We start from the raw sequence: 22,880 nt of genomic DNA on the forward strand, positions 1-22,880 counted from the left end.
TTTATGAATTGCAATTAAAAAAAACTTTTTTTTTTGCATTCCATTCATTACGAACATTTTATCATTTCCGCTCATCAAACTGCCAGCACTCGTGGCTGTATCCATCAGATTCTTAACAAAAAAAGCTTTTCGATTTGCAACAAATCGAAATACTTGCAGTTTCCTATACACCAAATCGAATTCATCATCAATAAATATTGCAACACTTTCTGTATCCATTTGATTCGATTGTATAGCTTCAATTATTTTGAAATCATTTTCGCAAAATTCTCTGCGGTTCTTTTGTGCCGTATTACCACTTCTGCTAGCAGTCTCTGCACCCATGGTGAATAGCGTTATAGATGATGACGGCAATACAAAGAGGTATTGAATTATGAAATTGATATAAATGCTCAATACCAACATTTGAAATTTATGTTGAAGATTTTTATTTTGCTCTGATTATAGAAGGAGTTATATTATGTGAAGCACGGAACTTTTCCTTTTTGATTATTTTTCGTTTACAGTTCACCAAATTTTTAATTTATTTATTGCTGTCGCTGTTATAAGTCGGCACGATTGAATGTTGGATATTGAAATGAGCATTGTGACATTAAATCGTCCTCTTTTATTGGAATTCACGAACAAATATTTACTATAAGCGCGCTCGGTATATTTGTTTCGAAACTTCTATTATGTTACTAATTATTTACAATTTAATACCATCAATACAAAATTTTGTGAATATATATCGCCCAATGACATTATTTTTATGTTTACCCATGTATATGATATGGTTCATATGTATTTGCTTTTTAAAGTGCAACTGAGAGGTGAATTGATATTTCCTACCTTATTTTGAGTTCACTTTCTAAGCTAAGTGGACACAAAAAAACATGAATTGATCAGTAATTACTCTGGAACTATTTTTGTTTCAGGGAAGAGCCATTATATAAAAAAAGCTAAGAAGGAACGATGATCCAACATTCCTCCCTTCCGTTCAAACGTTTTTTTTTATTCAGTTATCCCTTCAAGATGAAATCCTTATTCAACTTTCATGAACGGCTAGACCTGTCCAACCATAACATATTATGATGACATATTTAATGATGAAAAAATAACTAGGTCCCACCTTTTGGGCGGATCCGATCCCTTGACTGACACTTTTCTGAATGTATTTTTGATCAATTTCATTGCATCTTCATTTTTTATTGTTAAGCTTCAGAAGCATCTCTGATTCCAATTTATTTTTTCAGCTGTATTCATAAAAACTTGGGAAGAGACTATTGGCACCGGGTGTCATTAGCCACAGTATTATAAAGAGACTATTGGCACCCGGTGCCATTAGCCACAGTACTATAAAGAGGCTATTTGCACCCGTTGCCATTAGCCACAGTATTATAAAGAGGCTATTAGTATAATAGCATTAGCATTAGTATAATAAAGAGACTATTGGCACCTGGTGCCATTAGCCACAGTATAATAAGGAGACTATTGGCACCTGGTGTCAATAGCATATTCGAAAAACTTGTCAAATTTAGTACATATATATTTACTATATTAATGAAGTTGTTAGTCAACTATCAAATTGTTGGTCAACTATCAAATTTGATAGTCAACTATCAAGATGTTAGTAGTTCACTAGCAAGAGATGTTTACATGTTAAAAGCTGGGCATCAAATGATGTTATTCTTCCTACTAGTTTCATGCACATCGAAAACAAACTTATATGATTTACCCACACTACCAAACAAAATCAAATTTCATCAAAGCAATCTTTTTTAATTGAGGCTATGAACAACAGCGTAAAATCCCGTTTTTCTCTGATAGCTTCCAGATCTTTAGTTTTAGTCCTACATAGCCCATCTTCGAACTTAGCCTCGGGATTTTAATTCCACGTATTTTAAAAAGAGAATCATCCAAATTGGTTGATAATTACTCAAGTTATCGTGCCTTCAACGAAAAACTGTTACCCACATTTAACGTTTTTCATAGCATTTCATACATTTTCAATCACAGTGAACCTTTTTGTTACCCACATTTTTCGGTATTTTCTGGTGTAAGACCCTGACTTTCAGTCAAGGGAATTATTGGAGCCATCAAGTGATAAAGCTCTTAGCCGGTGCAATTGTCAAGCGTGTGCTAATAGTCTTATTGGACACTATTCACACGCGCGTGCCAATACTCCCTCCTGAATGTTATTGATACACGAGTGCCATAAAGTGTCTCTTGGAAACTATTGTAGCACGCGTGGTAATAGTCTCTCTTGGACGCTATTGGTACGCGCGTGCCTGTGGCTATTGGACTACGGCGAAATCACATGTAAGGATTGTCCTGATATAAGTGCTTTGTTTGCCAATAGTCTGTTTTGGGTATTGTTTCTTGAATTTACTATTCATATTTCAACGACACCTGTCATAATATCAAAGAGCCTCAAATAGTCAAATCGGTTGGTTTGACCGAACGGAAAATTGTGTTCAGAGTCTATTTTCGAGTAATTGATTCATGAAAGTTCCTGAAAATAGGCCCTTGATGTTGGAATCAAAAGAAATCTGAACTAAGAATCGGAATTGGTCGTCTTATTTCTGGCCTGTAACCATAGAGGTAGACTACCTAGAGGAATTATGACCGAAATTCATTGAAAAATTATATCCCACACACCACTAACACGAAAACGTCAACTTTGCTTTGCTTTTGACATTATGAGTCCCTTTACTTTTGACATTAAGAGTCCCGTGTACTGTCTGTACACGGAGCTGTCACACACACATTCAAATATATGATTTTTCATTTTAATTTGTCAGTTTGTTCTATTGAGAGGGCCCTTGCCTGTAACTGATCGAACGGAAAGTGATTTTTTCTGATATTATACTTTCTCGATAAGATTTTCAATCGTCGATACGGAAACGGATACATAAATAAAATGAACTAATCAATACAGCCTGAGAAATAGTAGATTACTGTCCCAGGGAATCAATTTCATCGTCATACGAAATATCAAATTATTTCCCGTGTGAAGTATGCCATTTTATCTGTCTAGAACGATAATCTCGAGCTTATCCCTCTAGGGAGTTTTTGTTTATCTCGATATATCTGTTCTCGACAGATAAAATATGATATGCACCTATTGCCAGACTGTTATTTTGACGTGTAGGCATTATGACCCACGCCTTCGGCTAGGGCAATAATGTCCTACACGTCAAAATACCAATCTTGGCAACAGGTGCATAATATATATTATATGTCTCTGTGTGGTAAGACTTACATTATTCAAGGGAAGGGCACATTACCTCCCTAGTAAAGTATTTTTTTTATTACGACCCTTGTAAGTTATGCCTTTTCTCAATCCTAGAAAATGAAGATACTAACAAAAAAAACTAGTACAGGGAGAGAAGAAGAAAAGAAATCCGACATACTTTCTAATTTGGTAGTTGTTTTTGTTTGTAGTTGATTCCACAATAATTTCGTTGAACAAATGAAAATCTAGAAATTTATTTTCCGAATTTTGTCGCTCGCAACATGAACAAAATACTAAAATAAAAAATCTAGATTTTCATTTGTTAAACACGTTTTTTTGTGGAATCATTTGCAAAGCACAACAAATCCCAAAACAGAAAACATGATGTCTTTTCTCTCCCTGTAACAATCTACGACCGCTTCCATACAATTGTCAGGATGTACAAGCCTAAATTGTAAACATTATCGTCATGAATCAGGAAGGTGGACATAGACAAACTTTGTTAATTATAGTTTGTATATTCACCGACACAATTAATTCCATTGGTTCACTTCGTTCACTTATATTCACAAGGATGTCGGTGTAAAAGTTGATAAAAGTGTATGTCATTATGGTAAATAGTAAACACTTTTCTCTTTACATTAGTTTCACTTTGGAGTGACTTGTAGCCACATTTTTATTTTAAAACAATTTTCTTAAACAGCTCCAAGAAAATGTAATCTTATTTGAATAGTGTGCTCAGTTCAAGCACTTGGAATATATTTAATATTTTATGAAGTGTGCATTGCTTTATGTACCATATAAAGGTTATATATGGTTTTTCTGTTTTGTCGGATGGAAAACGATTAAAATTTTTTTTTTCCTTTTTTTTGCTCTGTTGATGTGTGTTAACTTAATGCTGGGAAAATAAATTGCATTTTGATGGTAAATATTTTTATAAAGCCACTACATCAACATAAATAAAACTCTGCAAAATAAATCTTCCGTTTCCACCACAATTTATTTTTACTCACATGTTTTTTGCGTTGTCCTGTCGAGTGTTGTGTACTAAACTGTTAATTTTTGAGTCGATTCAATAATTTACAATAAAAATGCAGCCATTTCGGTACGATTCACCACAATTATTGCGATTTACATAAAGTTAAGTCATACATCGAGGCGCACAGAGTTCCGTGATAGAGCTTAGCTAGCACGAAGTCACACGAGAAATCCTTTTAGTAGGACTCACTAGTTGAACAAAGTACAATTTTTAGTGCATTTTGGTATAAAAGCTTGAATTTTTTACCATTGATAAATATGCATTTGGGGATTCCAAAACGATTGTGAGACATTGAAAAAGTGACCCTTAACGCCATCTACAGACGGTTGAAGTTTTAGATGCAGAGGTAACTTCGATGAATTTCTGTGTAGCGGCAATCGAAGCTACACAGGTGATATTGGGCTCAAACGAAAGCTAAAGACTCAAAGTTTTTCAACTTATTATGTTTTTAGATGATGTCTAGCATTTCCAGAACTAGTCTCATTAAATTTACGGAAAAAAAATCATAAAATAATTCGTAATGCAAAAGGGTCCAAATCTTCGATGAAAATTGAAACTACTTGCATCTGTTGCGGAACATCCAAAAACTTTTACATCGTTAAAACATTGGAAACTGAACGTGCAACGATAATAGCGAAGAAAAAAACTTTTTGGAACCAATATTAGAAATTACTTAACTTTCACCTCAGTTTAAAAATATTATTTTTAAGAAAATTCGGAAAATTCGGGAATTTTTTTTGGTAAAATAAACTTTGAACCTTTAGCTTTCGTTTGAGCCCATTATCACCTTAGCTTCGATTGCCGCTACACCGAAGTTCATCGAAGTTACCTCTACATCTAAAACTTCAACCGGATGTAGATGGCGCTAGATGTCACTTTTTCAAAGTCTGCTGATCGTTTTGGTAAAAAATTCACAGACTTCCAAAAACGTTTTTTGTACTTTTGAGATTTCTTTAGCAAGAAATAAGCGACCCAGCAACAACTAACCATATTTCAAATTGACTCGAATTACAATTAGTTTCCCTTTTTTTATAAAATATCTGATGCGATAAATTTTGTTTCTGAGACAAAGTGGATGAAATCGCATCAATTTATTCATTGGAATTTTAATAAGAATTTAAAATATGCAAAAATTTCGAAGATTTTTCTTTGTGCGTGACTCGACTGAAGTGAGAAAATAAACGGTATACCTAAAAGTGTATCATCCATGCCAATATAGCGTCGAATATTATGTTCAACAGCCCAAAGCTTGAGTAGAATTCGAAATGTTTTGACGAAAAATGCGACCTAACCAATTAATTTCTGCAAACTCTGTTGCACAATTTGACCTTTTCCCTTGGTAGGTTTTAGTAACAGTAACGAAAGAATCATTGTCCAATAGTGAGGTAATGGTTATTTATGCGACTCAGCATCATTTGCAAACTTTGGATGCATCTGTTGCATAAGTCGTTGTTTGAATTTCAGTGCAACGTACTTCATTAGGCTGTAGATGTGTAATTATGACAAGAGGCGCAGGCACTGAGATTCACACAATGATTTATGCAGTTCGCAGTTCTTGAACATTATGATGCTGAGTTGCATAATGAATTTTTTAATTGTTAAGTGTGGTAATGTATAGTTAACACACTCTGCAACATTTATTGTTGTGTCTTTTTACAAAACAATTGATTTTTCGTAAGACCTGAGAATTGACCTGACCAGAGCCTTATATACGATCGCCCAAAACCACTTACATTGGAGGTTTGACGCAAGTCCTGTTATACACTTACAAAGGAACTGATATCGGTGTAGGTGACGCTTACAGATTCGACACGCAAAAAGGTATGCGTCACAAATGGCAGCTGATGAGGAAAGTACGCGAAAGTTTTATCAACAAAAATCTTACCAGAAAAATTTTAGGAAGAAAATTATAATAAAAAAGTTTGCGTCAAAAAGTGGCAGATGATTTGGCTTTCTTCCGTTTGAATTCCATTCTTTAAAGGAATATATTTCATAATTTTAAAAATTTTATTTCCTCAACATCTGCCACTTGTGACGCAAACTTCTTTATTATAATTTTCTTCCTAAAATTTTTCTGGTAAGATTTTTGTTGATAAAACTTTCGCATACTTTCCTCATCAGCTGCCATTTGTGACGCATACCTTTTTGCGTGTCGAATCTGTAAACGTCACCTACACCGATATCAGTTCGTAAGTGGATTTGATTACGAATAAAATAAGTTGGGTGTAGTAGGAGCGGAGGGGGAAAGGTCAAAAAAGTTGTGTATATATGTTCCTTAGTCCTGCGGAAAAATTTTTTGTCAAATTTTTCAGTGTGAACGGACTTGCGTCACGGCCCTTCACTAACGTGGGGCCATGATAGGTTGATTCAGTCATTCATACATCAGCAAATCTTCTAAGAAATCACGATCGACTGCTGATAAGACTGAAATATTCTGCCCTTTATGTGCTTCTAAAAGAAAATTCGCTTCCATTCCTTTCGAAACTTTGAGTCCCAAAAAATTCATAGAAAAATTCTTCTCATTTTAGAAAAATATGCGCTAAAATCCTGTTACTATTTAAAGAAGCAGATCAGAAATCTGAAAATATTAGATGGAAAAAATTCAATTCCTTTCAATAAGCAGTTTTTCGGCCTTATTGACTCGAATTTTCACCAATTTTCTTTTCACACACCCCTTTCTATTTCGTGAGTTTTCATTTTCTCTTTCTTTTGCATTTTTTGGCTCTTCAGCGGCCGGTTAACATTATTTTTACCTCAAACTCTGCTTCGTATATTTTCATGTTCATTTTAAATTGTCTCGGTTTCCATCGAGGTTTCTATCTTTCTGTTACGAAAGTCGTATACTTTATATTTAGATTGCTGCGTACGTGTTCGGTAAGTATTATCACCACTTAAATGACTTGAACCGTACCATTATGGAAGGAAACGTACCACGACACTTTTTTTCGTCTCTTGTAAACGCCAAACTAAGCAAACTTTCCGTTGTTGTTAATTTGCTGGTTTAAAGAATCTCGCAAAAATAAAATGAAATTCCTTTTCCACATTCGTAATGTAGTGTGTAGTACACACACCTCGGATTACGTTATATTTTATTGAAACGTGTTTGTTGAATTTAAAATGAAAGTCGGGAATTCGTTCATTTACTACACAAGGCGATTCAGATGGCAAAAAATTAAATTACCCCCGTGTATATATAAGTGGTGTGTAAATGGATTATCGTTTATATATTTTTGCACTAGTGCGTAAAAGTGACGTTTGTTAAAGTGATGATCTGACTTTTGTACATAAAATCTCATTCCTATTGTTCCTAACTTAACTTGTGCCTAAACTGGAATTGAGAGCAAAAGATGCGTTCTCAACCTCGACTTCTCCTCGGATTGTTAATTTTCACATCTATAGCTATATTTATAGCTTGAGTCTCTTCAGTACCTTTAAAACTTTGTCTACTTCTTTCGAAAGAATTTGTTTTCTTCATTTTTATTATTTACTGGCTATAACAGTCATTTAGGCTGCTAAATATGTAATTTTCCGTGTTGTATGCTAGGAGAGGTCTGTCGTGATCCTGTTAAACATATGATAGAAATCAAGCATTGTAGTTAAAAATTTGTGCCACATCGGTGGGTCATCACGGACATATGTTATATCAATATAGCCACTCATACAGTCTTAGGAACACGTTTAAGAATTTCGGTCGTGTTGGGTGGGAGGGGTGAAACTATAAAGAGACATGTGTAACTTCTGTTGAACAGTCTCCAACATGTGCAAAAAGCAGAAAAGCGTGAATATTATTACACAACAAATAAAGTTTAAGTTCAGCATTATTATTATTTACGTATTAAGAGTATTAGAGCAAAGGCTTTAAATTTAATGTTCATCTGTGTCGATATCGCTGAAATGGTTCGAATTGAAATCATATTCAGCAGTGCAGAGAAGCCATCATTGTACGATACAAAACTGTAGATAAGCACAACCGGCACCAGCTGGCTAAAATTAGGTATTTTTACAGTAATTGGCTTTGATTCCCACAAAGTTCAGAGTCAACGTTATGACGATTTTTGAAAATTGCATGTCAATATACTTAAATACCATCAGGCACACGTGTGTCTTCAGCAATTTCATCGAACGAAATATGTTTTTGTCAGTTTAATTGTATAAGCTCATGTATCGTCAGCGTTAATCGCTTGATAAGTCAAGAATGGGCTACCTAAATTCTCTTAATGGAAAGCTTCGAAAAGCCGCAATTAATTGGAGAATAAGAGATGTTGGCACCACGAATTATTTAGACCTACAACCCGATGCTAAAACTTGAATTTATCTACATCGCTACTTAATTATCCGTCAACAACAAGAACATCTTTTGTATATAGTGCAAGTGAAGTTGTGGCTGTAATATTGTATAACATATAGAAATATATACGAACGTTATCCATTGGGGAAATTATTCGTATCGTAAACCATCCGATGTTGTTTTTCTGTTCAGTTGGTTCGTTCGATTGATTTAGAATTGTTTTTAGCATTCGATAAAAATTGGATAACAGCAGATGTACTAAATCACATGTAGTATACTTACTAATTGCAACCTGTTTTCTTTGTCGAGTAATTACTTTTATTGCCTGCCCCATGCGAAAGTTGACCATTAAATAGCAGTTTGCGAAAATGCACCATTACATATAGAATATTTTTGGTTCATTTTACGTAAATCCCTTTGTGGTGATATTCAACTTTCACATGGAATAAGTAATAGACCAAAATACATTGGATGTTGCGAAAGTAAATAATTCATTAAATCGGAAACAACTTATTTTGGAAAATAGCCTACAGAAAGATGCCCAGTTCTGCTAGATTTTGTATTGAAACTCACTCGTGTGTTATTGAGCAACAAACTTCGGTAAAGGTTTTTCGACACGTTATGTGTTAATACCTCTCCTTCGGCTCGGATATACAAAATCTCCACTTGTCGAAAAGGTAACTATCCTAAGCTTCCTTGTGTCTCGTATCACAAAAGTGTTAAATCACTCTATGAATTACTTTTACAGCATCGAATGTAGTCTATTATAAATTTAGCTCTGTACGAATGATACACCAACAACAGACAGTAAAATAGTCAAATGGATGGGCAATCAAGGAAAAGCGAGTAAATATAGTAAACGACGAGCCCGTACAATTTTTCCAATGTCACCGCTAAATTTGTCAACAACTCCCCGTGATAATTCCCTCGACTTAAAGCCAGAGTCTTACGACAAGGAATGACCACAGTGCTCAGTAATTACCTCACAGTCAAACCAACCAACCAACCAGGATCTTATGAAAGATAATCACTACAAAAAGTCGCTAGGATTGAAAATGCAAAAAGTTAAATAGATGTAAATGTTTGTGCCTAACATTGAGAATTATTTCACTAAATTTCACAAAATTTTACTGAAACATTCGTCACATTTTATCGTTTCCTAGATAACACGATAACTTAACGGAATTCCAAAAACCTTTTATTTTAATTTGAGGTTAATTCTGAGATTAAGTTCGAATATGGGCTATAACGGTTTGGCGATTTTAGAAAACATTCCGAACAGAATTTTTATCTCGTCAATCGAGTAGTTCTCAGCAGATTTCCAAAAACCTTTTTTTTTAATTTAAGTTCTTGAGGTTAAGTTCGTTAATGGAAAATACCGTAGCAATAATCTAAGATTTACGAAGTTATTCCGAGAAAAACGTTTTTCCTGATTTATTGGAAGTTACAATTGCTAAAAGTTTCTTATGTGCAGAATATGCACCAGCTGAATATCACCAGCTGGTGAACAAACAAAAACACTTTGTATTGTATACAATTCAAAGACAACCTACGCACAGTGCATTTCTACGTTAACGTCATCTACGCGCACATAACACGTATGAATGAAGTAAACACATTGTTAAGAATGTGTTTTGATTGTTTATCATACAATAAGTGTGTGTTAGTAGATCCAGCTGGTGATATTCAGCTGGTGCTCATTCTGCATTTATGAAACTTTTAATAATTGTATTTGCATATAATTTGTATAATTGAGCAAATAAAGAAATTATATTGGTTTTCGTGGGCAGAGCGAAGCGAGGGCCGTAATTTACACTAGCTTTATTTATCTTCAACAAATAAGCAAGAAATCAACGCACTTCAAGCAAGAGTGTTACTCTAAATATAGTACTGCAACTGCAACTCGACAGCGTATCGAACAATTTTTTCCACAAATTGTGAACAAATTGTCATACAAGAAAGTACTCTATTTGACAGCTGTCATTAGAAGCAGTTTTGCTTGAAGTGCGTTGAAGAAATACATAATCTGTATAGCGCCTTTTATCAGACAAAAGGACTTATGCATCACGCTCGTTTGAAAATGTAAGAAATTGTTCGCTTTGCAATTTATGAGATAGCCAGATCATTTTGATGATATTTTTGTAACAATCGATGAGGCATAGTAGTTGAACATATGAAAAACTGTGTCCATGTCGCTATTAATTTCAACGTCATCAGCAATACCAGATGATTAGTACATCTTCACAGACCTGCTGTTTTTGTTGACCCGAGTAAAGGAAACAATTTGAGCTTTACGAAATAATGGCATGTTTGTGTGAAGTTACTATATTTTCTACACAAACGGAAAATATTGTATTAATATCCCTGATTTTAAAATTCAAAATGAAACCCTGTTCACTTATTCAGGAAATAATCAAACACAAAACAGATGTCGCGCACGACCAAGCTTGACGAGAGGTAGTCCCATCTGTTGTTATTATTGTTCTAAATAGTTCAATACTGGAAAATTCCGACGACATCACTGATTTTACACTGACAGATTGGAAAAGTGGCGGTAGCCATCGGAGTTTCACTTGACATTTCATCCGGATGTTTTTTGTTTACATCGGATCGAATGTGTATATTTGATGGGATTTAATGGACACTAACGATGAAGTTCAAAAAGCAATTCACCTTTATTGCATTCATATTGATTGTCGTAATAATTTGGACTTTACTATGGAATCGGATCACCACCAACAACACGGTGTTGTTGGCAAAGTTTAACAGGGATTTTTTGAATACCCATGACACGAAACAGATAACCGAACGAATGGTGTAAGTAATTTGTTTTTAATATTCATACATACACCACTCACTGATGAACATACCTTTCTCGTTGACCATTATTATGTATCCAGTATGAGCACACCGAAAGCTCCCAATGAAATTGTGATATCAGTTGTCTCTTGTGGAATGCGATTACAGGAGACACTGAACATGCTGAAATCAGCGCTTATGTTTAACGTGGATAAAGTAGCCCTTAAGTTCATCATCGTAACCGAAACATCAAGCATTGCCAGTTTCAGAGAAAAGGTTTGCACAGAATACATCAGTCGTTCGACTTGTTATCTTACTCTGTTAATCAATTCAACAGCTTGAAGATTGGTTGGTTCTGACGAAAAATGAGTTTACATTCGAAATTCTACCGTTAACATTTCCGGAAAAACACAAAAACGAATGGAAAAATTTATTCAAGCCGTGTGCCGCCCAACGTCTCTTCCTTCCGGTTAGTATCCATCGATATTTCTCCCAATTCTTTCAAGTTTCAAGATTTAATTTTTCCACGCTTTCAGTCCCTTCTAAGTCACATCGACTCCGTGCTTTACGTTGACACTGACACCCTGTTCCTGACACCGGTATCAGACATCTGGCATTTCTTTACCGAATTTAATTCGTCACAAATAGCTGGCCTGTCACCGGAACACGAAGACCGTAACGTTGGTTGGTACAATCGATTCGCCAAGCATCCGTTCTACGGCCCGATGGGCTTGAACTCGGGCGTGATGCTAATGAATCTGACGCGGATGCGGAAATTCAAGTGGGAGGAGTACATTCTGCCGTTGTACAAGGAATTTAAACTTAAAATCACATGGGGCGATCAGGATCTCATCAACATTCTATTCTACTATCACCCAGGTAGGTTGTGTGTTTCATTCAGACCCGAACTGGCCAATCATTCAGTCACTTTTTCCCTTTCGTTCGTTTTCACAGACAAACTGTACCTCTTCCCGTGTGAATGGAACTATCGACCCGATCACTGCATGTACATGCCGGTGTGCAAAGCGACAACGGGTGTAAAAATCTTACACGGAAACCGCGGCTATTTCCATGCCGACAAGCAGCCAATATTTAGCACCACATTCCGTATCGTACAGGAATATCGTTTGGGCGACGATTTGTATAACAATTTTTTGATGACATTGGAATCAGCTCTTGCTGACAGTACGGTAGTGCAATCGAATTGCGGTAAAGTTAGTGATAAATTACTCATTAAGTCGAGAGAACTATTTAAGGAAGTCGAGTATTACTACAATACGAGATGATGAACAGTTTTTCTTCTTCCATTTGCATTTGAGTGTCGATAGTGTTAGTCGTCAATGTGCGTTAGTGTGTGTGTGTGACTCAAATATTTTAAGAAAATAATTTTTAGAAAATTGTAAACTTTCTGAATGTGATCATGAAATTGAACTGTGGATCTTAGCGCAGGGCATATACCGTTTATACCAATGTGTTCTAACATTCTCACCATATTATGGTACATACGATGGGACCAATCAATTGAGGAATGAATGGTCGCATGAATCATACGCCGTTGTTTTCCAACGTAATGGTTAGATCATTCAATGAACAACTGAAAATTGTGTTGTTAGCACGCAAAGCTAAAGTTCTAAACGGCAGATGTTGCTTCAAATGTACACTGACAAAAAAGAGTTGCATATCTTACTGTTGCATGTAACTTTGTCTCCAGGTAACCTACAATAGCTGTCACAACTCGAACTGGTCCTTTTGGGTGATGAACAATGATTAAAGATTTTTTTACAAATTCCTCCATTGGCGTCTCTTTTTAGTGCACCCTTGTTCTACCAGCCCAATTCTTTTTTTAGTAGCCAGTCCGGTCGTAATGAGAACTTGGGCGCCGTAGTTGAAGGGGATTCCCATAACGATTATTTTTACTACATTTAAGACAACTATTTAATTGCCATAGGACAGACGACGTCATCTATTCCGCTATTGTTGGAAATATTCACATATTTTTTTACACCAATCTCATTATGTCACTCCCTGTCGACCTCGTGTGCCCGCCTGATAATATGCTTGTCTCTAAATAATTCTCTTCAATAAAATCTTCAGACATCGATCTGATAAAATCTGTAGAATCTCAGTGGTTTAAACAAACGAACAAATTGAGATTGAATGTGTACGAAGATCATGTGTATACGTCGATTGTGGAATAAAAAGAAACCCGGTAAATGACTAATCTCTACTGAATTAAGATTAGTATCTAGCAAACACATCACAAATATATCATGCCGGAGTGTATTAAAAATAGAATAGTGAATATCGACTGTGTTTTCTTGAATCGAAAATAAGTTCGGTTTTTTTTAAATGTGATTTTTGTATTTTTTAATAAATAAAATTGATTTTGTCAAAGAATTTCATTTTGTTTAGTTTATGTATTTATACGAATGTTGCAGTACAAAATGCCAAGGCGGTAGCTTCGGAAGGTGTTGTCTCAAAAGACTGATCGACAATTTTCTGCGCATAGACTATCCTGAACCTTCAAGGACTCTAAATTCGATACAAACGGTCATTAGCGTGTTCCCGCAATTTTTACACATAAAATATTGTTGTGCTTAGCTAGCCACAAAATGTTATAGTTATGATTGAAAGAGAATTTCTTTTAAATTTAAAAATGTTAAATGTGACCTCAAAAGCTCAAAAACTTTTATGGCCTCCGTCGGAACCATTGGTGAAATTTTTGAGCTTGGCTCCTTCACTAAACTAACCAAATAATGTGTTTTTTTAGTAACAGGGTTCGGTAAAACTGTCTTTTGGACAAGTGCAGAGTTTTTATATTCGAGCTGAAGATGAGGCATACAGGTACACTTTCCGAATAACAGTTACCGCAACTAGCTGCTCAAAAACACGAGCATCACAAAGAGTTTTCCAAATATATAAATAACGTATCCATTGCCCTCCCCATGCGAAAAGTTATTATGACGAAGGAATTCAAAGAAAATGAACCGAAAATATATTTCCTGTAATGGATCATTTTCGCAGCGGGCAAACTGCTGTGTAATGGTCAACTTTGACATGGGACAGGCAGTAAAGGTTTCTATCAGTTAGCAGGGAATGAGTTTTTAATGCATCATAATGCATCATATAATAGCATAGCATCCGAACCAAGCAGGGGCGTATGCAACCCTACTATGTTGTCATTATAAAAGATCAGAGTTGCAGGTGTACTATATTTTGGACACATATGCTCTAGTTGTTGACAGTATTTTGGTTTTGATTAATAAATGTTTCATCTAATTGTTTATTGACAAATTGTCATTAAATAATAATATTTGACAATTATTTGTGTGAATTTCTATAAATCTGTTTGAAATGATCTATTTGTCTACGTTTTAAAGTGAACTAAAAATTTTAAATTTGTGCCACTTTAGAGGCTCACAATAAAGTTATACTTGTGGCATGGCGGTTCAAAAAATGTTGTTTATTTAGTGGCAGATCATATTAGAGAGGCTAAATTTCCGTTAAAAAATCTGTTCTAGTGTTTGGTTCAGCGCTTGATAATAGTCATTATATTAATTGGATATAGTGGTTTAAGTTCAAAATATTTGTATTTATTTTCCGAGCTTTCCTACTTCTGGGATATCATCCTATAAAACAGTGAGCAATTCCAATTCACAGACTGACGGCACAAATCTCGCGGGGCAAATCCGACCGAATCTAAAATTCCAGTTGAGTGGAAATAAGTTCAGTCTTAGCTTTGATGATGTTATAATATCATATCGGGAGCCACCATCAAAGTTGGTCATAGACATTTGTTGGTTCTGGTAATTTTTCAAGCTTTTCTTTCTTGAGACAGACAGTTGAGAACTTGAGAGCATTGCGTTTGTCACAAATGAAAAACCGTGCACATTGTTGTCATTATAAAAAAGGTTTTTTATTTTATTTTTAACGTATCCTCAATTCACTCACCATGTTTTCGTTATAAATATAAATTTCTTTTCTTCTCCACTTTAAATGCGCGAGTATCAAAATTTCTTAAGTCTGTTTGTTCGCAATGAAGTACCGATGCAATGTGTTGCTCTTGGCCTTGCCACTGGTTTGCGTTGACGTTGCCTGTGCCAACGATTTTGGAATGGGTAAACACCACGTTTCCAGCAATTCCTGTTGAACGTCCAACGGCAACTCTTTGAATGTCTCTTTCGACAGAACGACTGGCTCGTTCTGGGTCGACGATGTTGGTGGGGTTATCGGTTGTGCATTGAATTGCTTGGCGATTGACGGACTATGAGTTGGAGTACTGGTCGACGGTACCGAATCGAACTCACGGGAATTTAATCGTAGATCGCCAACTCGACAGGACAATTTACTGGGTGAAGCGTCATAACAGTCGATCGGATTCAAGTGGGACCGACGCTTAGCGAATGGAAATCCGCGTTTCTTTTTTGGTGATGGTTCCAGATCCGATTCGGAAACGTCTGATGAACAGGATGCAATGGATGTTGTATCCGAGGCTGCATCCAGATCCATGCCCATTGGCGAAGAAGATAATCGAGACATTCCGTGACGATTATGAGTGTCCATCATACTGCCGTTCGGCGAATAACCATCGCTGCTAAAGCTGGTTATCGACTGGACTTCAATATCTGACTTTTTGATGAAATAGTTGGCGATTCGGCCGCCCTTATTTTGCTGCTGAAATTTGGTGAACGCCAATCCTAACAACGTTATGTTGAACGACTTCTTCATGTCGATTGTCTTTTCGAACAATTTCATCACGACATCCAATAAGATCTGTTGACCGCCGTCGACTAGCTGAATTTTACCGTCCACCTCCTTAAATATTGTAGGCTGGATGTTCGCCTGTTTCGTTTCGCGATGACTAACACGCTTCGTCCCATCGAATTTTCGCAGAATAATTTTTATTGAAATCGGAATACGTCCGTCGTCAGCGATCAGTAGCGCTAGTCTCGTTACCAGTACGCGAAATTTCTCTTCGACTTCGGCACGTAATGAGATGGATTTGCACGCATCCTCTAAACTAATGCTCTTTGGTTTACCCGACGTTTTCACGAGTGTATTGTCAATACCGAAACTGAAATCTTTCAACTTCGTTGCCTGATCATAACCAAACACCCGTTTCAGTTTGTCCAACTCGATGAGCTGTAAATCGCGAACACTTTTGACGTCAATTTCGTTGAGCATTTTTTCGAATTTCTCTCCGATGCCGGTAATGTCACGGATTGAATTCATTTCGCTCAGCACAGATTGTGAAAATTTCGGCGCCAGAACCGTTTGTTTGTTTGGTTTATTTTTACTTCCAATTAGTTTGGCCATCAATTTATTGTGTGCTATACCAGCGCATGATGTTATGCCCAATTCTTCGTGCAATCGACTCCGAATCTCTTTAGCCAGATGTGTGCCCAGTATTCTGCCAGGACCAGAGTTAAACAAAGAAATGGTTAAGTTTCTGGAGAACATAAAATCAATGCAAATTTGGAACCTACAGTCTCTTTTCGCAGCCACAGCTACACGATCCCAGCGATGCATCTTCCGGATAAATAAATCCTTCTCGTATCGGTGTACAGTCACCCAATTCTTCCAGTTTCTTATTTACAACTTCCGTCACATCCAGCCAATTCTCGTCCATTCCCAATTTTTCCACAAACGGTGTGAACATCAACAGTATATCAAAAATACGAGCCGATATTTTCCGATAATTTGTCAAATCTTCCCCGTTGACCAGTGTCAGTTGTGGGCATAATTTCTTTGCTTCACTCAGCAGCATTAGCTTATGGACACCGAATTGTCTAGCAATATAGTTACACGTTACGATTATGTTTTTTTGTTGAATGCCCAACGGTTTTGTACGGAGCAGTGGGTTTCGTAGCTCTTCCACTTGTGCATAGAAACAGTCAATGTCGATGTGGATTATTGTCCGTTGGTGCAAATCACAAGTGTCTAATAGCTCGTCTTGGTCCATGTCTATAAGGAAATACAAAAAGAAACTATTTAGCAACGGGCGTCGTTCGATAGGGATTCGAGAGAAGTTCCATTAAAATCATTAAAATAAAGAGCGTTACGCACTGATCTAGATTGCTCTAGGTTTTGCGAATGGGTAATTTATTATTATTATTATCCATTTATTTCAAGAAAAAAAATATAAAGGTCACAGTTTCCTTTCTCTAATTATTACATAAAAAAACATTAAAGCAAACGTTAACAAAAAGAATAAGTCAAAAAAGGAAAAATTAGCCTGCGTAGCTTCAATTCATGTGACAACTCGATCAAGAACAAAGGCACCTGTTCTGGTGCACACATCTCAGATTTTGACTGATCACTCTATAGTGCAGAACATATTTCAGGAATTTCCACCTAACTTTCTTTTGCTTAATTCTGGATTTTGGGTTAGCCTATACTTATGATCAATCATTCTTCGGGGTCTGATTTGGCCAAGTTTTTAGATCTTGGTAAATATCTTTGCCCCAGTTTTCTCGAAAGTTTGCGTGTTAGTCGTATGTCTCTATAGTTAGTATAGGGCCGGACCTAACGACCGATCGGGCTGTCGCGACAGTCAGTTTTCAAATGTATGGTGTCCTTCTGATTTACCTTATTTCTTCCCCTCAATAGGCCATGCGAAAATTGGATTTTGTTGACGATTAGTCGAATGACATTTCGAGTGAGAAAGTGCAGCAATCCAGCACTTTTTCTTCAATGGGGAGAAAATAGAATTTTTCTCATTCGAACTGTCACTTTGTTTATGTTTTCAGTATGGTGAACTGATGGTTTTTGTTTCATGGAGAAAACTGGTAAATCACACCTCGCACATATGAAAAACGTTGTGTTCACCTCTGGAAGAAATAGGACGCATAGAACGCATAGAACGAAATTGCGACACTCGCTCTGGTTGGAATTTCCTATTTTCTTCCCTCGATAAACAAATAACTATTGCCAGTTCACCCAAGTGTCAGTACTGAGGAGAACAACTCCATAAACACAAATTAAATGAAACTTACGATGAAGTAACATCAGCTGGTGCTAGTTGGTCGTGGATACTTAAACGAATTCCAGAGGATGAAACGTTACCAAAGAGGTATAAAATTAGAGCCATCAATAACAAGAAAATCGTGTAAAATTGATGGCAAATGTACAATGTAATATTTATATAAGCATGCACAGTACGCACTTTATTGTTTCAATCAACTGTTAGCTTTACACACATATTATACCGTAATATATACCAGCACCAGCGACAATTTTTATTTATTGACCTTAATATTGATGATATGCAACACGAATAATTATATTAGGCCCTCTGTCTCACACAGCTGTCACTTTATTTGTTTTGTTTTTTTTTTTTATTCTGTTTAGAAAAACAAGATCCGTACAATCCGTGATGACATTGAAAATAATGCAGTTCAGTTGACCGACATAATTTCTACTTCTCAATTGAAATATTCTGTAGATGTGGGTAAGGACTAACGATATTAAAAATGGTCCACAAAAGATTTCTCTTTTTTAATTATTATAAGTTGGTGACGTTTGAATATAATTTTTTTTTTTTTATTTTTCTTCTTGCTGACAAATTGTCGTTTTGTTAGCTGTTCGTAAGATCCATGGCATGGATATTCCCAATAGTGAAACAAAAGAAATTGTGAAGTGGCAGTGAATGTCATGTAAAAAACAGTTGAAAAGCAATTTCAATTGGATAGATACGAAGCGAGACATTTTTTTCGGAATTGTAAATGAGGACAAAAGAATTGTCAACGCCGCTAGAGTGTTCACATTACAACAAGGAAATCACCAATGCAGAAAGTTTCATTACTATTTAAAATCGACTTAATCAGCAGAATCCGTAAGCGCCGTAGATCATTATCGCATATTACTATTGAACGTAGCACGCCAGAGAGTGGAAATCAATTAGCAGTACTTTTGTACACGGAGAATGAGTCAGTTTTGTTTACCTTTGTTGTGATGAAATTCGTGTGGTTAGGCGAAAATAAAACAGCAACTCTTTGGATTAACATAAAATCCACCATAGTTTCGCTACCAATATTAATTTGCCGATGCAGATCCTTTAGCGTAATAATATGGTTTAACAGAAACGTTTCAGCTGTGAATGGTTTTATTATTATTTCGTATTATTATTGAGAATTAGAAACTGCGACGAACTCTGATACAATCTTTTGACAACTAATGAGAAACCTGAGATACGATGAATAGGTGGCGTTAGTAACATTCATAAGCGTAAAATGTTTTTTTTTCTTAATGATGCGTGTAAGCGGGTGAACCGCCATCCTTAGTTCATTCCCTCAACTAATAGTAAAGTGCGCAAAATATTCAAACAAAATTATTGTACAGTTTTAAAGCTCAGCTACAATACATACATGGGGGCGACATCGCTTTTACTATAAAAATCCACTTTAAAGAATTGTTTTGTATAAAATGAAGTGTTGTCACGCATCTAATAGGTTTGTTCCAAGTAACTGTAAACACGAACTTTAACAACATGAACAACAACAATTTCATCCAACGTCGCTTCCGTGATATTTCATACAAATCGAGCAACGCCGCCTACGCGATTTACACTGAGAAATTATTGAGGTTATGGTTCTGTGGATGAAATTTGACAATTCATATGATCTTGGAACAAACCTATTATATGAGTACTTGTTCCCCAACAACACTGCCTTGCAAGAAAAATGTTTCAAGGGATGTGGAAGTGGACCTATGGACCAGCACTCGGCGAATTTGGTACCATTCGATCGGTAATGACTCCTGCTACACGATAAACGTTTAAAATTGGAAAAATCCGGTACTCCCCCATACGATCCTATACGAAAAACTGAAAAAATGTTCCAATGGATGTAAAGGGGTTGGCGGTTCGGTTTTATTTTTGCGCAAAATTTCTTGAAGAATCGCCAAAGTCAGAACATTGACGTTTTTTTAACATTATTACGTTTCTTCACACTTTACCACTTTTTCACACTTTCGTCACACTTTGGCCTTTTCAGCTCATTTTGACGATTTTCCGCACGGAAATTATTCGCTGATATGCTATGAACGACAATCAAAACAAAACTTCATAGCAGAGTGTTACCGTTTTGATTTTGATAAAAATCATCCAATTTATTGGTTTCATGAATTTGTCATGAAGAAGGAAATGATGAATTTGTCATATTTCATTCCATAAACACGCCACCACGAATTTCTCTGATGTGAATGTGGATAACGACAAAACAGAATGCCATTGCGAAAATTCCCACAAGGTTACCTACAACCTTTAAACTATTTGAGTAACCTACCGAGTAATCGTAGAATGAGCTTGCAGCACTTATAAACAGGGCAGCAACTAAAATCAGAATTGCAGCGCCAGCGTAGATGAGGCACGCTCGTAGGAAACCGAGTCGTTTCTGTAAATTAGAACGTTGTCAATGGTAATCACTTAAGAGATAAACAAAACATTGTAAGACCATAAGATCGTTTTATGTTAGTCAGTATCATAATGTGCAAAATCGTCACACTTCAGATGCATAAAACGTTGTATGAAACTCAGTTAGACACTAAGTTGTCATACGAGACCGCAGGCACTTAGCAATCGATGTCATAAATAAAGATTTCATCTAAGTTTTTGAGACCAAAATTGATTTCATCCTTTAGAAAGAGGTTGAACTTACTTGTTTTGTACCAATTAGTAGAATAATGCCCATTATAAATCCAACGATGGCTACCACCATTTCAGTTGCTACCACGACAATCGCTAAATTCTTCCATGCTGTAAATGAAAGGGTGAACATTAGCATATATAATTATTCGAATGAACAATTTGCCAAAATAAGTCGCTAAAAACGCAGAGAAAGAACTGCTCCTCCAAAGAAACTATTAAAACGAAAGCGGAGCTTCAAGTACCAACTAGATAAGATTTTTTAATGGTCCATTGACCCCTGATTTTGCATTTAACGTTGGAAGGCAGTAGCATTATTCCAGCAAAAAACACTGAAGTCACTGCAAGCCAAGCGCGAGAACAGAATTCAAATTAACGGACCGTCTTAACGCAGAATTAATTAATTAATTCAAATTAAGTTGTTGTTGTAAAACGCAACTGCCTTCCAACGTTCCTTCAAAAATCAGGAGCCATTAAAAAACATATTGGCAAATTGACCATTAAAAAGCTATTCTGTACTTGGTCATTTAGAGAGAGACGTATAGTGTCAAAATTGATATTAGAACAAAAGAACTGTCAATTTTAGCACTATACGTCGTGCATACGTCGCTCTCTAATGACCAGTAATACTTACCGGCAGGAATATCAACATATTCTGGTTTAACAGACGTTATCAGGCCAGCAATACCGAGTGCAAATACAATAATTAGAATGAAATTTCCCACCTAAAGAAAATTAAACATTTTTAAAAATTGGGGGTAATCAATTCGAATATTGTTATACTGGCAGTGAAGAAAATTTTATCTAAAAACGTGTGAAGTCTACTTTCTCGTAATAGGTCCGAGACAGAAAGATAAACTATAGTTACTCGTTATTAGATATAGGACTCTCTTATAAGAAAAAAAAATATCAAAACACTCCCTCTACATTCGTCATACGTGACACCATTTTCACAGATTAGTTCTCAGTGTTTATGCTCAAATTGATAATACAAAAATTATCAGCAATTGATTATAAAAATCGATGAGATAAGCTCTACCAGGGCGTATGATAACTTATAACATGTAGTTTCTATGTAAGACTCGGCCTCAGATAATATGTTCTTAATGGAAACCTCTGTCGAGTTTAGCAATAACACAATCTTACAATTTGAAACCATGCCATAACTTTTGTCCACGTTGATGCCCCACAACAACAAATAATCCTTTCGTATTGCATTTTAACAAATTAATTTTTTTATAAGATCTCAATTTCTACGTAGACTTTCAACTTATAACTCACTTTTGGGTTACTACAATTTAAGCTCTTATGTACGTTCATCCTATTTTAACTGCTTTCGTCCAAATATTTTTTTGTAGATCAATTTTGAATTGCACGCAGCCAGTAATATGGATCGTCACGATCATCACAGCTGTACAACTTAATTAAAGATTGCAACTGTGTAGAAAAATCTATGTAATTCAGAACACATCTGTTCTGAATGTAGCACTATGTAATCGTTACCGTCTGCTACATACATTTCACCTCTAGAAAAATGCAGAGACTTAAACTCTCAAAACTTTTAACTAATTAAAAGCGTGTCAAATGGAACTTTTCGTATCTGACTAACCTGAGACTGAGACAATGTATAACGTGCCTTCAAATGGTATAAAAATGAAGATTAAAGATCATCAGTATATCGCTTACATAAATGACCCTGTCTAGTGTTCTCTTATAACAAAATGTATGTTGAAACTAATGAAGTAATAGATTTTGTGTCTAACTTTAAGTATAGATGTAATAGCTGATGATACGCTTTCCATTTGTGAAAGGTCAATGCGCTTATTGATTGACTACAAGAGATGTATTTTGTGGAATAACAGACGCACAATTGTGTTTTCTGCAGCTTGAAGAA

The 22,880-nt window shown here is 35.8% G+C and overlaps 3 protein-coding genes across 3 annotated transcripts; 1 reads left to right on the top strand and 2 right to left on the bottom strand.

Moving 5' to 3' along the window:
- Positions 1-11,031: 11,031 nt before the first annotated feature.
- On the top strand, positions 11,032-13,740 carry LOC119068252 (glucoside xylosyltransferase 2). Its single transcript, XM_037171790.1, has 5 exons — positions 11,032-11,361; positions 11,445-11,619; positions 11,681-11,812; positions 11,880-12,222; positions 12,298-13,740. Exons 1-5 carry the CDS (start codon positions 11,195-11,197, stop codon positions 12,627-12,629), a joined length of 1,149 nt encoding a protein of 382 aa, XP_037027685.1. The 5' UTR covers positions 11,032-11,194; the 3' UTR covers positions 12,630-13,740.
- Positions 13,741-15,234: 1,494 nt separating this feature from the next.
- Positions 15,235-19,534, bottom strand: LOC119068238 (DNA polymerase iota). Its single transcript, XM_037171763.1, has 3 exons — positions 19,287-19,534; positions 16,830-17,307; positions 15,235-16,753 (listed from the first exon to the last, which is right to left on the bottom strand). Exons 2-3 carry the CDS (start codon positions 17,303-17,305, stop codon positions 15,361-15,363), a joined length of 1,869 nt encoding a protein of 622 aa, XP_037027658.1. The 5' UTR covers positions 17,306-17,307; positions 19,287-19,534; the 3' UTR covers positions 15,235-15,360.
- Positions 19,535-20,425: 891 nt separating this feature from the next.
- On the bottom strand, positions 20,426-22,237 carry LOC119068261. The gene is made up of 4 exons (XM_037171801.1): positions 22,133-22,237; positions 21,621-21,711; positions 21,000-21,097; positions 20,426-20,735 (listed from the first exon to the last, which is right to left on the bottom strand). Exons 1-4 carry the CDS (start codon positions 22,202-22,204, stop codon positions 20,505-20,507), a joined length of 492 nt encoding a protein of 163 aa, XP_037027696.1. The 5' UTR covers positions 22,205-22,237; the 3' UTR covers positions 20,426-20,504.
- Between the last annotated feature and the right edge of the window lie 643 nt (positions 22,238-22,880).

The sequence above is a fragment of the Bradysia coprophila genome, assembly GCF_014529535.1.
Source record: "Bradysia coprophila strain Holo2 chromosome X unlocalized genomic scaffold, BU_Bcop_v1 contig_173, whole genome shotgun sequence".
NCBI lineage: Eukaryota > Metazoa > Arthropoda > Insecta > Diptera > Sciaridae > Bradysia > Bradysia coprophila.